At 39.5% G+C, this 13,467-nt stretch overlaps 1 protein-coding gene across 8 annotated transcripts in view; it reads left to right on the top strand.

The window, feature by feature from the left end:
• PDS5B (PDS5 cohesin associated factor B) overlaps positions 1-13,467 on the top strand; it is a 148,145-nt gene that overhangs the window by 125,761 nt on the left and 8,917 nt on the right. For 5 of the 8 annotated variants that reach the window (XM_040979797.1, XM_040979793.1, XM_040979792.1 and 2 more), the window contains 7 exons: positions 310-514; positions 2,049-2,163; positions 3,848-3,980; positions 4,609-4,728; positions 5,615-5,677; positions 6,185-6,330; positions 7,756-7,861. In XM_040979797.1, coding sequence (XP_040835731.1) covers positions 310-514; positions 2,049-2,163; positions 3,848-3,980; positions 4,609-4,728; positions 5,615-5,677; positions 6,185-6,330; positions 7,756-7,861 — 888 coding nt within the window. The remainder of the gene's footprint in view (positions 1-309; positions 515-2,048; positions 2,164-3,847; positions 3,981-4,608; positions 4,729-5,614; positions 5,678-6,184; positions 6,331-7,755; positions 7,862-13,467) is intronic. The other 3 variants (XM_040979796.1, XM_040979795.1, XM_040979799.1) reach the window with 1 other exon arrangement.

Here is a 13,467-nt window from a genome sequence, read left to right as displayed (position 1 = left end):
CTTGTGTTTTCCCCTGTTGTGAAAAGAATTATTTGGTTATTTGTGTGCTTTTAAACTTTATTTTAAAAATGTGTTAAGTTGGATGGACTTGTATTTGCCCTTTGTATCTGTTTTAGAAGTACCTTTGAGGTGGTTCTGGCACATGTAGCAGGTGGCTGTTAGAGACCAGATATAGTCCACCCTTGAAATTGGATGAAGTCACAGTGTATCAGTCTTGGATATGAAACACTGCTTGTACAGAAAACCTGCTGCTTTTTTCTGTTCCCTGATCCTGAAATGGATAATAATGATATGATTGTGTTTTTACAGGATGAGTGCTATCAAGTTAGACAAGTATTTGCTCAGAAACTTCATAAAGGCCTTTCCCGATTACGACTTCCACTTGAATATATGGCGATCTGTGCCCTTTGTGCAAAAGATCCTGTGAAAGAAAGACGTGCTCATGCTAGACAGTGTTTGGTAAAAAATATAAATGTGAGACGAGAATATCTGAAGCAGCATGCTGCTGTTAGTGGTAAGCATACTGCAGAATGATCTGCTTACTCTGCCACATCCTGGTTGGTTGGTCTGCTTCTTTACGTTTGTGACTTACTTAGCAAATAAGCTATTACTCAGATGTAAACAACTAACTATCCAAGTCAGAAACCAGAGGCATGATTTTTCTGCTCCAGCTCCTCATCATTTATCAGTTTCTATTCATTTTTTGCTCCGAATATGTTGAATCTCTATCCTGTAGTCTCCCACATTGCTGTTTGACTTAGTCTACATCCTTCTGACTTCCTCCCTATTGTGAATGTTCCCCTGCCTCTGGTCCATGACCTCCTCATGTGCCATTGCTCTCAGATGAGATCACAGTACTGCCTTGCTTGACTCCACATTGTGTGTTCATTATACTCTTCGGGTAGTGATGAAGTGTCTGCCCATGGCGTGAGCCTGAGTTACACCTTCTGTGTGCCAGCTTCTTACTGGAAACTGGGTGCTCCATGTATTCTGGATTATTCATAATTTGCAGTTTTTCTTTTGTTTTTTTCTGGAAATTCTTCCTACCTTCCAGTCATAGAAATAAAGAAACAAAACCATGGAGTATGGTTTGTACCTTTGGAGTCCTTTAAAATATGGTTTTGTTTTTAGCACAGTACTGTGATCCTTCCTTCTTCTCTTCCTTCAAATCTTGAGAAAAATATGATGTTTTAGAAGTTTTCTACCATTTTCTGGTTGTGCTCACCTAGATTACTTAATCTGTGCTTTAGTTTCCTGATTGATTAAATTAATATACTCATTTTTTGGTGGTGGTTGTGAGAATTTAAAGAGCTGTAAATAAAAATGGATGGCCCAGAACAGCAGGCAAAAACTGTTCTTACTTTGGGGTCCCTTCCATGTCGAAGTATAGCCTCTATTTCTGCTGTACTATAAATACTCTTCATCTCTTATTTATCTTCATAAGTTTAGAATCTAATAGAGACCTGAAACAGTAAGAATACCATAAATATTAATAGTATGTAATCTGAATTTTGAAGCTTGTTACTTTTTTCCTTCTGTATCTGAATATTAAAAAGTAATTATTCTTCAAAATCAGCAGTAAAAATAAGGAAACTTCAGAGCTTTTTATGTAAACTGTTCTCAGCAAAGAAAATTAGTCATTACTTGCTACTTTTGATGCCATGCTGTGAAAGATTTAGCACAAGTTTTAAATTGTGCGCAGTAGTTCACAAGAGTATTAGCAAGATTACTTAGCACATGAGGATGAGTGAATGTCTCTTGGTCTTGAATACAGTTTGTTTCCATTTGCACTTGAAAACAAGTATTTGTAGCTTCAGCATGTGATGTTTTTAATAGGCATTTGATGGATGAATAAACTGTTTATCTTAGACCTTATCACTATGAGGTATTTCAGTAATTTTTTTCTTTGTCCATCTTGGGGTAAACTTTTGTGATGCAAGATATATGAAAGAAAATGTGTGAGATTTGATTTTCTAATGTGGATATTTTGTTTTGTTTCCTCTTTTCATATCCTTTCTTCTCTCCCCTTCCATCCTTGTCCCAACCAGAAAAATTGTTGTCTCTTCTACCAGAGTATGTTGTTCCATATACAATTCACCTTTTGGCACATGACCCAGATTATGTCAAAGTCCAAGATATTGAACAACTTAAAGATGTTAAAGAGTAAGACTTTTTCTATCTCCTTGTCTTATTTTCCATATATAATGGTATCTTAATTGTAATTTGTTTATTTAATTTCTTTGTTCATGCCAGCTCTTCATATTATATTTCTCATACAATTTCCCAAAACTTAATTTAGCATATTTATTGTGGTTTGTTTCTCTGATTTGGGCATTCCTGTTCTTTAAAGTTTGTTTCACTTGTCTTCTATTCTTCTGATACTCCAGATTTTTTTCTGAAGTGAATTAGTATCTCCTTCAGTCATGCAGTGAACATGTTTTTATGTAAAGAAAAATGAGACCATAGGAAGTATGGCCTCGTTTAATAAGCAGAGTTCCTGACTAAGGAGCTATTCTTCGTACTTTGTTACAAGTTCTGTGTGGTTCATGACATTAGTAATTCTTTCAGAAATTATTGGAGGAGGGCTGTAAATAGAGAAGTTGTCTTTAGACCAGCCTGGTTCTCTAAATAAACTTGAGATCTTGATCCTCTTTTTGCTGCAATAAAAGATGACTTGCCATCTTTTCTTCTTGGTAACATTTTATTTCAAAATAGTTTATAACTTACAAAACAAAAATGTGAGGTAGTAATATGTATTGTTTTCCATAACTCCTCAGCCCATTTCCCCTATTAATATCTCATATTAGTATTGTTGTCATGGTTAATGAACCATGCCCTGTTCCCAGTATTTTTTAAAAATTGAAACTCCTTTTTCCTCCTACTCCTCCCAGCCTCTAGTAGTCATCATTGTGTTTGGGTTGATGTATTTACTTATTTGTTTATTTCAAAATGTAGTTTAGTTTGCACATATAAGGGAAAGCCTGTGATATTTATGTTTCTGTCTCTGACATAGTTCATTCAGCAAAATGGCTCGCCCACTCATCCATTTGCAGTGCTGGTGCATTGCCTGTTAGGCTGAATACCTACTCAGCTTATGGAACTAATTTTAGAATTGGACTGCTAAAACTTCAATTTTTGTCTTACTGAGGCAGTTACTAGGTATATAGGTATATAGTTGTGTCTTTACTTTTTTGTGATGCACTTCCTTCAGCTCAGGGATTCCCCATCTCTCCCCTCCCTCCCCCTCCACTGTTTTCCACTATAACAGCAGTATAATCCTTCAGCAGCAGTCACAAGTTCATCATTCTTCTGTTCAAGCGTATCATGACGTTATAGGTATAGACAATGGTAGTCCAGGATCTTATTGTCAAGATGTTTTAAAGTTTCATTGGGAGTCCATCTTTTGTTCAGAAGTTGAGATGTATATGGTATTGTATCGTCAGTTCATGAGTATGTATAGTTGTTAATCATGACTTTTTCCAGTGAATGTTCTGTGACACAAGCATTCAGTTGAAGAATGCCCATCTGGAGTAACTAGAGTTAGTCTTGGTTCTCAGAGGCCTCACTTGGTTGGTGAGCAACTGGTCCTTCAAGTGGCCTTCTTTGACTCCCACTGCTTGGGGTTAAGGTGTCTTCATTATTCCATTATTTGTGTTTTTTTTTAATCTGCCACCCTGGGAGATGGAGTGAGATGTTGACAGGGGTGTACACTCACATCTGTATTGCTTGTTAGGATGTGTTTCTGTGCCTTAGCCTTTTCCCTTGAGGGCTAATTTGCAGGTTATTTCTTTTAATTCGTACATGTCTGGGAGTATAATCTAGAAAATATTTCTTTTCTATTTTTTAGATGTCTTTGGTTTGTTTTGGAAATATTAATGGCTAAAAATGAAAATAACAGTCATGCATTTATCAGAAAGATGGTAGAAAATATTAAACAAACAAAAGATGCCCAAGGACCAGATGATGCAAAAATGAATGAGGTATGTAGTTCTTTGTGAATAATTGTAGCTCCATGTTGACTTAAGTTTTAGAATTGTAGATATGTAACTTTGTTCTGTAATGACAACCTCAGGTTTTTTCTGTTGCTAGCAGTTAGAGTTGCTAATAAAAAGCTAGAAATAATTTTTTAAGGTTTATTTTATTTATTTGAAAGGCAGTGTTACAGAGAAAGAGCCAGAGACAGAGAAATCTTCCAGTCTCTGAGTTGCTCCTCAAATGGGCACAACTGTCAGGGTTGGGCTAGGCTGCAGGCAGAAGCAAGGAATCAACAGCTACATGTGGGTGCAGGGACCCAAACTCTTGGACCTTCCTCTGCTGCTTTTTCAGGCACATGAGCAAGGAGCTGGACTGGAAGTGAAGCAGAGGACTTGTACCAGTGCCAATAGGGAATACTAGCATTGCAGCAGGCAGCTTAATGTGCTGTGCCATAACACCAGCCCCAAGGAATTCAGAAACTAATAAAAAGCAATGGTGTCAGCCAAAGTGCTTACACTGACTGTAGCTTTACTTAGTTTACTGTTTATACTGGTCCATATTCTAAAATTACTCTTGCTTCAGAGTATAGGATACCAACATAAGCACTTAATGTTTTTCTTTATACTTTTGCAGAAACTGTATACTGTGTGTGATGTTGCCATGAATATAATTATGTCAAAGAGTACTACATACAGTTTGGAGTCTCCTAAGGATCCAGTACTACCAGCTCGTTTTTTCACTCAACCTGACAAGGTAGTTAATTTTGGATCTGTTTGTATAAGTGGAAATACAATATGTTTTCAGTATTAAGTTTTGGAAAGACTAGGAAAGATTGGTATGAAGAACTGGCCCAATGCTGATGGTGTGAAATTGCTGCCATGAGTTTTAAAAATATGGTGCAAGACATGAATATGGGCTGAAGATGAAGAGGAGGATGTTGTTTTCAGAGATTTAAGCCAGCCTGAGATGAGATGATGTGATCAAAATGGATTTTTGAGTGTTCAGTGATAAAAAACTAGACAGAGAATGCTGATAGAAATACAGTAGAAATCACAAAGCCTTGAATGAGGAAAGAGATACTGGAACAGAACCAGGATCTTGGGGATATTACCAGAGTTTCCCAAACTGCTCTGAAAAATGCAAGTGTTGTATGGGGTGTGAAAGGTTTTCCAAAATCATTATGTAAGCTTATTGAGTAACTCTGAATCTGGCAATGACTATCATTTTGCTATTTTAAAAGCAAAATATGAATTAATGTGTTGCTAATATGTAGGAATTTAGAACTACCATATAAATTTGTCCCATATCTTCAAGATCTGTCTACTTGGCATTTAGCTTGGTGTGAACAGCTGCAGGAGCATATGTGGCGTCCTCACTGGAGGTTTATTCCCAAAGCAGATGTTTTCCAGTGAGCTCCTGGGTCTGTAGTGAGGTCAGCTAGTATTTTTAATATTGGAGTTGATATAAGATTTATTTAAGTTAGCATAAAAATAAAATGAATGACTGAAATTTTGCCTCTGTTGATTATTTGATTTAAATAAATAAATATAACAAAAAAACCTGCTTTATGTTTTGTTGGCTTTTGAATCACTTCATAAATGCTCCCATGTTCACTTCTTCTTTTTTCCCTTGATTGTAGAATTTCAGTAACACCAAAAATTATCTGCCTCCAGAAATGAAATCCTTTTTTACTCCTGGAAAAGTAAGTTTTGACCATCATTTTCGTGTGGTACTTTTATTTTTCTGTGTTTATTGGCATAATTGTGTTACTAATTAATTCAGCTTACTGGAAAGAAATTATATTTACTATGTAGATATAAGCTGATATGCACAAACTTATATTTCAGCTTGGAATGAAGCCCAAGTGGCCTTAATGGATCTTTGAACTTGTTAACTTAATAGCAATTAAATCAAAACATCTGTGTCATTCTGCATCAAGTCTAATTACCTGTTTCCTTTTTTGAATATACATTTCATGCATTTTCTTCCTTTGTAAAGGCCTTTTCATCCAAATAACTGGCAATCTTAGCTGTTGGGGTGTCTGTGTAGTTTTTAATTTACTCGGGATAATCTGTAATTCTAACTTTGCATAAGAATGTGCATTACTATAATGATTTGTTTGTAAATATTTTTGCAGAGATAACATTTAGGATATTTTACACGTAAGTTTGAGTTTTACCCAAATGGAGACATGCATTTCTCATTTCAGCCTAAAACAACCAATGTTCTAGGAGCTGTTAATAAGCCACTTTCATCAGCAGGCAAGCAGTCTCAGACCAAATCATCTCGGATGGAAACTGTAAGCAATGCCAGCAGCAGCTCAAACCCAAGCTCTCCTGGAAGGATAAAGGGGAGGTAAGTTCATGAGAAAATCAGACGTGTGTTTAAGGATACTAACGGGCTAGGAGAGACAGAACGATAAAACTCCAAATTTTCACTATCAGTAAAATGAAAATTAATTTATAGCTTTCCTATTTAATATTGGTAGTCACAAGTTCATGTTTATATGCTTGCTCATTTTCAGTCAGTATACCATTTTAGCTTTTTATTTTAGCATATTGAGGTAATTTGTGTTAGTATATAAGTAAACTACTTCTAGGCTCAATGTCTGGCACTTGTTACATTGTTAAATCATGCTATGTCTATATGGTGGAATATGTAGTCATTAAAAATGCTGACATTTGAACTAGTGTAAGATAATTTTTATACCGTGTTTATATTGAATAATAAAGACAGTGTATAAACTAAAATTTTATACTCACATCTTTTGCTGTGTGCTTAGAAAATTGTTGGAAGAATATGCAAAAATCTTAACAGTGTTCATGATAAGCTAATAGGAGAGAGAGTGGGAAGTTAGTGATTTTTCTCCTGAACTTTCTGATTGTATTCTGAGAGGGTCCTATTTATCTAGTCATTAAGGCTTATTGCCTTGAAATTATTTTTGACTTCTTCCCCTCTATCTAATTTGTTTAGTTTTATCAAATGATTTTACAGAATTTTATAATTCCCTTTTCTGTTAGCTTCATATAGTTAATTCCAGTTGTAAATATTAGTTTTAATATCTCACTGTGAATGATATATTGCCACTATGTACTTTTTCAAAAATGGTGCTGTGTTCATGTCACCCCATTGCTCAGAAATCCTAATTAGTTCTCCTTGTTTGCTTTCAAGACAGATTTTTACCCTGTCCTCTCTCTCATTGTTGTTTGGTACAAATGTGTACTAACTGTCCAATGTTCACTTTTAGTATACTTTTTCCTTAAACTTCTTCATCCTTTGACCAATCTATCTTATTACTCTTTTCCCTCTAAAATCTGTTGGTCAGATTCTTTCCAAGGAAATGAGCTTGATGTGTATCAGTTGAAGAGGAGGAATGAAGGGGAAATGGTAAGGGATAGTTCAGAGGAAGCCAGATGATGTTTGAGCCCTGTGGATTGTGATATGGAATCTGTTTGATTTTAATTGCAGTTAGAAAATACTGGTGGAGAGTTTAGAGATCTTATTTCTGCTTTAAAAAATATTTTCCCAGTGACTCAACTAGTAGTAATCTAAGGGAAAAATTAAGAGGGAGGAAATGATAGTGTAATTTGGGATTTATTTTGATGTTAGACCCAAGTGGTTCTGCTGATGGATTGATTGTATGTGAACAGTCAGGGAGATAGAGTATAAAAGTGCAGCTGCATTCTGAGTTCTCAGCTTGAGAAAGTACTGTTCACTGAGATACAGCGCCCTGAGAGCCTGTGTGTGTGCAGTAACAGTTACAAATGCTTGTATTCAAAGGCTTGATAGTTCGGAAATGGATCACAGTGAAAATGAAGATTACACAATGTCTTCACCTTTGCCTGGAAAAAAAAGTGACAAGAGGGACGACTCTGATCTTGTAAGGGTGAGATATTTGGTTTAACTTTTATTAAAATAATTGTAACAGTAATTTTACTGTATAAATAGTAATTTTTTTTCACTGAACCAGTTAACATTATCACATTTAATATTGAATTTAATGGCCTCAACTACAAGTTTAACATTTATGATGATGATCTACTGTGTAATATACCTATATTAAATGTGTATGTTTATTGTCATTCTGATACTAATGTTAATTCCTTTGGTTTCTGTAGTCAAACGTGCCAATTCCATGCTCAAAACTGACCCCCTGCACCAATTCTGATTGTTGTTTGGGAGTTTGTTTTGTCATTGTCTGATCCCCACCCCTTTTAAAATAATTGTGTGTAGCCTTAGCTTTAGAAAAAGGAAATGAATTGAAGTCCTTAACAGCTCCTCCATTTCGTTGATTTCTTTATCATTTGTTTTCTCTATTTTTATTGGAAAAGCAGATTTATGGAGAGGAGAGACAGAGAGCTTTCCATCTGCTGATTCATTCCTCCAAATGGCTGTAGTGGCTGGAGCTGAGCTGAGCTGAACCAGGAACCAAGAGCCTTCTCTGGGTCTCCCACATAGGTGCAGAGTCCCAAGGCTTTGGGCTGTTTTCCACTCTTTCCTACGCCACAAGCAGGGTAGGAAGTGGAGCAGCTGGGACACAAACTGGCTCCCATGTGGAATCCTGGGGCTTGCATATAGAGGATTAGTCAATTGAACTGTCATGCCAGCCCCTAAACAGTTTGTGCTGGAGTCAAGCCCATTCTGGCACACCACAGACCCTGTCCACACCCATGCCAAGGGACAATACAGTCATGTCCAGTCCAGATCGCCACCCCATTCTGTCTCTCACGCTCACCAGTGGGAACCACAACCCACCCGCGCCATCCCCTTGGCTCCCCAACCAGGCCTTTTCCCAGCCACAGATTTTGTTCAAGCCAGTAGTTGTTCTGACCCAGCTTGGCATAGCCCTGGATACTGCAGCCTGGTCTGTTCCCGGCAGCTTCCAGTCCTCGCTTTCACTGGTTGGTGCTACAGTTCAGCCCTGCCCCATCTGCTTTCCTTCCTGACTTTCATGCAAACCCGTAGGTGTGTTGGCCTAACCCTATGTGATGGGCACTCCAGCCTGGTTCCTGCATGTGCTAGTGGGCTAAGGTTGGCCGGTGCTACCTGGCCCACACTCCTCCAGAACCAACCTATGTGTGGCTAACTGGTGGAATTGCCTTGCCCAGCCTGACCAACACCCAGGGCTGAATCACATGCTCGCCAGCAGAGACTATGGCCCACTAGGGGAGTTTCTCAAGTTCTCCCACCAGGCTCACCCATGGACCCAGATCTCACATGTCCTTGCTGGTGCCAGGTGCCCACCTGGCGTAGTCTGCCCCCTCCATTCTGACCTTTGTGTTAACTGGTGGATGTTGTGGCCCATCCTGCCCCCCACCCTATTCTTGGGAGCACATGTGGGTGCTGCAGCCTAGACCAGCCCGTCTTGTTCCCAACCCCAGTAACCATGAGTGTCGGAGGTTCCATGTTCATGCCTATCTCAGCCCATCACTACCCCCTGCTCTCAAGCAAACCAGCAGAAATTGCAGTTTCACAGAGCCCACATATCCCTCCAGAATCCCCAGATCTGGTTGTCTGGTGTGCTGATTAGTATTAGTGTCATGGCCCAGCCTAACATTACCTGTCCCCTGTTCTGACTCACTGGCAGGTACTGTGATCTAGCCCTGCCAGGTAGACCCCCAGCCCTAGCTTTAGTGTGCAGAGGTGGTCCATGCTAACTAACTCAGTTCAGGTCTCCCAGGTGGGTTCTTGCATTGGTCTCACTGACCCATAAATGTTTTCTAGTTTCCCCTTTCCAAACTGCTTGGTCTCAGCCCTCTTGCTTACCTGCAGGTACAGAGGCTTTGTGATGCAAGTCAGTCCTCAAATGCAGCACCATCCCTCAGTGGTATTTTGTACATCCCCTTGCCTTTTCCCTTGATCAGTCCACAGTTCCTGTGCCTGGGAATGTTTGGATTCCTCAGCCCAGCCTTCCGAAGCCCAGTCTTCCAGTGGGGTGGTGTGCTGGCCCACAGCTCCGTCTGCCAACCAGGGTCCCAAGCTCCTGGTGTGTGTGTTGACTCAGAACCCTAGTCCTCCACACACCTAAGACCCAGGCCAGATCATAGTTCCCTAAGCCTGGTCTACCAGCACACCACGCCAGCATGCTAACCTAGGTCTCTCCTCTCCCCTCCTGCAACTCCACCTAGGGCCAAGCACATGGGGAAAACCATAGGCACGCTTTGCTCACCTTGGTGCAAGTCACTAAGTCTCTCCATGTCCCCGCTGGCTCTGTCCTCCAGGCTGCCTGCATGCCGGCCGTCCCAGACTCCCATGGGCCCACCAGGGTGCAGAATGTGGCCTGATATTTTTGTCTGGGTGATCTACAAGTTACCTACCAGTGCTGTACCAGCGAGTTGTCTCTGGCTGTAGGTCTAATAGTATTTGTTATATATATCTGGGTGGTCTTATGCCTGGTGTATATATATTTCTGATTCTTACTGAATCAAACCTTTTAGCAAAATGTTCTTTATCTTTTTCTGCAGTTTTTTAAAGTGTTTTTGTCTTGTATCAGAATAGCTACTGCTATTGCTTGTTTTTAGTTTTCCATTTGCCTAATATCTTTTTCTGGCCCTTAACTTTTGAGTCTTTGTGTATCCTAATGAAGTGAGTTTCTTGCAGGCAGCATATAGTGGGGTCTAGGTTTTTTTATTCCTTCAGCCAACCTGAGTCTTTGGCTGCAGAATTTATCCTATCTACATTTAAGATTAATATTGATAGATAACTAACACATGCTATTTTGTTGATTGAATGCTAAGTATACCTGCTCTGTTAGTGAATTTGGTGATTCATGTGTTTTTGTCTGTGAACTTCTGATGCAAGATCCTTAAGGTTTTCTTGTGAAGATGGTCTGATTGTGACGAGTTCTCTGTTTTTTCTTTTTTAGAATATTCCTTATTTCTTCTTAACTTTAAAGCATAACTTCGCTGTGTAAAGTATTTTTTTAAGAAAATATCACCTCCCTTTCTCATCCACTGAGAAGCCTAATATTACTGTTTTTCCTTTAATTGTAACATATGTTATTTTCTTACTGTTTTTGAGATTCTCTACTTGTTTTTAACATTAGCCAGTTTGATTATAGCATGTCTTGGGAAGGATCTTTGTTGATTGAACTGGTGTGGGGTCTCTGAGCTTCTTATTGCTGGATGCCCAGGTATCTATCAAGACCTGGGGATTTTGAAGTATTATTTCATTTGGCAGGTTCTCTGTAGATTTTCCCTTTTCCTCTACACTTGTCTTAGCCAAAAGGCCAAGAAGCGATTTCCTTTCCTTCTTTTTAAGACTATTTCTTATTCAAGTATTTGAGTGTCCAATGAAATTCCATATTTCATATAGACTTTGCTCATTCTTTTTAATTAAAAAATTTTTTTCTTATTGGGTTATTTAAAAAGTCTTATCCTTGAGGACAGAGATTAAAGAATCTACACTTGGCAGATTTCTGCTATTAAAGCTGTCAGTCATATTTGTTTTGCTAACTGATTTCATGTCTAAAATTTCTGTTTTGTTTGTCTCAATGATTTCTGTTTCCTTAGTAGTATTTTAACTCAACTCACTCTTTGATTTTCTCGTTTCTTTAATCTGGCTATCTGTATTCTGTATCTCATTGAGTTTTCTTATAGTCATTATTTTTAATTCTGCATCTGTCATTTCAGTGATGGTCTTTAGTTTAGGATCTAATTCTGGAGAATTGTCTGGGTCTTTTGGAGGGATCATGATATCTGTGTCCCTAAAATGATGTCTGTGTACCTGATGTAAGGTCCTTTCTTAATGGAGTAAGATTTTGTTGGGAAAGAGGTAATGACTTAGCTGGAATGCTGGATATCCCTTGGCTTGTTGCTTTGACTTTTGTTCTAAGTGAGTTCGAGAGTATAGTCTTGGTGATTTCTTTTGTCTTAATGACAATTATAGTCTATAAATGGTGCAGTGGCATAGTGCACTTTGCAGAGATAGAACTGTGACTTTAAGATAATATGGGCTTCTTCTTTTTATTTTTCTTTATTTTTGACATAGTGGGTAAGACTATTATTTCCACATTGTTTTTTTTCATGTATCTGGAGTAAAGGGGGAGATAAAGGGAGAAGCCCCACCCAGTCTCCCATCTATCCCAGGTGGGGCATGCTCCGAGGGTCTTGCTCAAGTGGTTTTGATAGTTCAGTAGTTGTGAATTGCTGTCAGTCTCACCATGAATATGGGCTTCCTAACAGCGTGTATCCTTGCTTCAGAGTTATGTCCATCTCTGCAGGGTCTGTGAGAGCCAATGCTTTGTTCTGGTTGGCTGTTGCATTGTCCCACTGGCAGGCATGAGTGGTGCCAGGGCTTGTGGCCCACTTACTGTGGCTCTAGGTCTCTGATGTGGATGACCCCTCTCTCAGGAGAGTCCCGCTGAGGCTTCTGACACAACAGCTCTAGTCCTGAGACCAGGGGATGTGAACCAAACCTTCATAGAATGCAGGTAGATTCTAGTGGAATGAGAAATTTAGGAATAATTGTTATAATTTTGACATTGTACGTTACAGTAGGATCACCTAGATTTCCCATGGTGGGGGTGGATTTTGTTTTTAATGTGCTTTTTCTGGTACTAGCCCCAAGAAGCTAAGGGGAATCCTTTGGTTCTGATGCAGTGTGTGAATGTAGCTCTGGGGCTCATCTTCTCCCCTACCCCACAGTTTCAGGGTGCAGGGATGCTGTACTTTCCTTGCTAATACATCCCTCGCCCTGTGGCCCTGACTGCCTCTGACTCTGGTTGATTCCGGAAGGAACAGAGCACAGGCTAGCTTTCACTGCCCTGTCTGGAGCTCTCTGGGGGCGGGGGGAATGAAGCATTGCGGCTCCCCTTCTCCAGCCTGGCAGTTAGCCCTCAGGTTGAAGGAAAAGTCGGTGGGTGGCTGTGGAGTTCTCTTGCCAGCTAGAACTGCAGATGTTGGGGTGGGCTTGTGGCGATTTGTTCCTGCCTTCCCTTGCAGCAGTGTCTCCGGTCTTGTCTACTCCTGTCAGTGGATTCTGTTGCAGTCATTCAGACCTTCTAGAAACTTGGGCTTTCCTTCCTTCTTTTGTACCCTGAGGCAGCTGAAATAAGCTTGGCTGTTCTCCTTTATGCCATCTTAGATCTTAGACGTGTGAAGCAAAGGTAGAACATGGGCGTCTGATGTTTCTTCTTTCAGGGGCACCAAGCATGCTGGGAGGACCGTTTCTGCTGCTCTTACCCATATTGCTTTCCACAGACTCCAATCCCAGAAGCACACTGGCGGGGGGCAGGGGAAGAGCTTCAGCAAGGGAGTAGGGAAGTTTCACTCTTCAGCCCACGGGACGCAGGAAACATAGTTTAATCATACATTAAAAAGTGAAAGAATAAGTAAAGCCCCTAAGATTTTGGTAAACAGTGGTTAAAGGACATAGCTAGACAGTTCACAGGATGCATAGCAGCTATTAAAAATATAAAATTAACAGCTATTCCAATTATTTTTGGTTTCATTGAGTTTTGAGATTGTAAACTGGTAAGGAGAGCATTTTCTT

The sequence above is a fragment of the Ochotona curzoniae genome, unplaced genomic scaffold, assembly GCF_017591425.1.
Source record: "Ochotona curzoniae isolate NIBS_2020 unplaced genomic scaffold, NIBS_Ocur_1.0 contig_3332, whole genome shotgun sequence".
In the NCBI taxonomy this organism is placed as follows: Eukaryota; Metazoa; Chordata; class Mammalia; order Lagomorpha; family Ochotonidae; genus Ochotona; species Ochotona curzoniae.
This window is presented reverse-complemented; position numbering and strand designations above follow the sequence as displayed.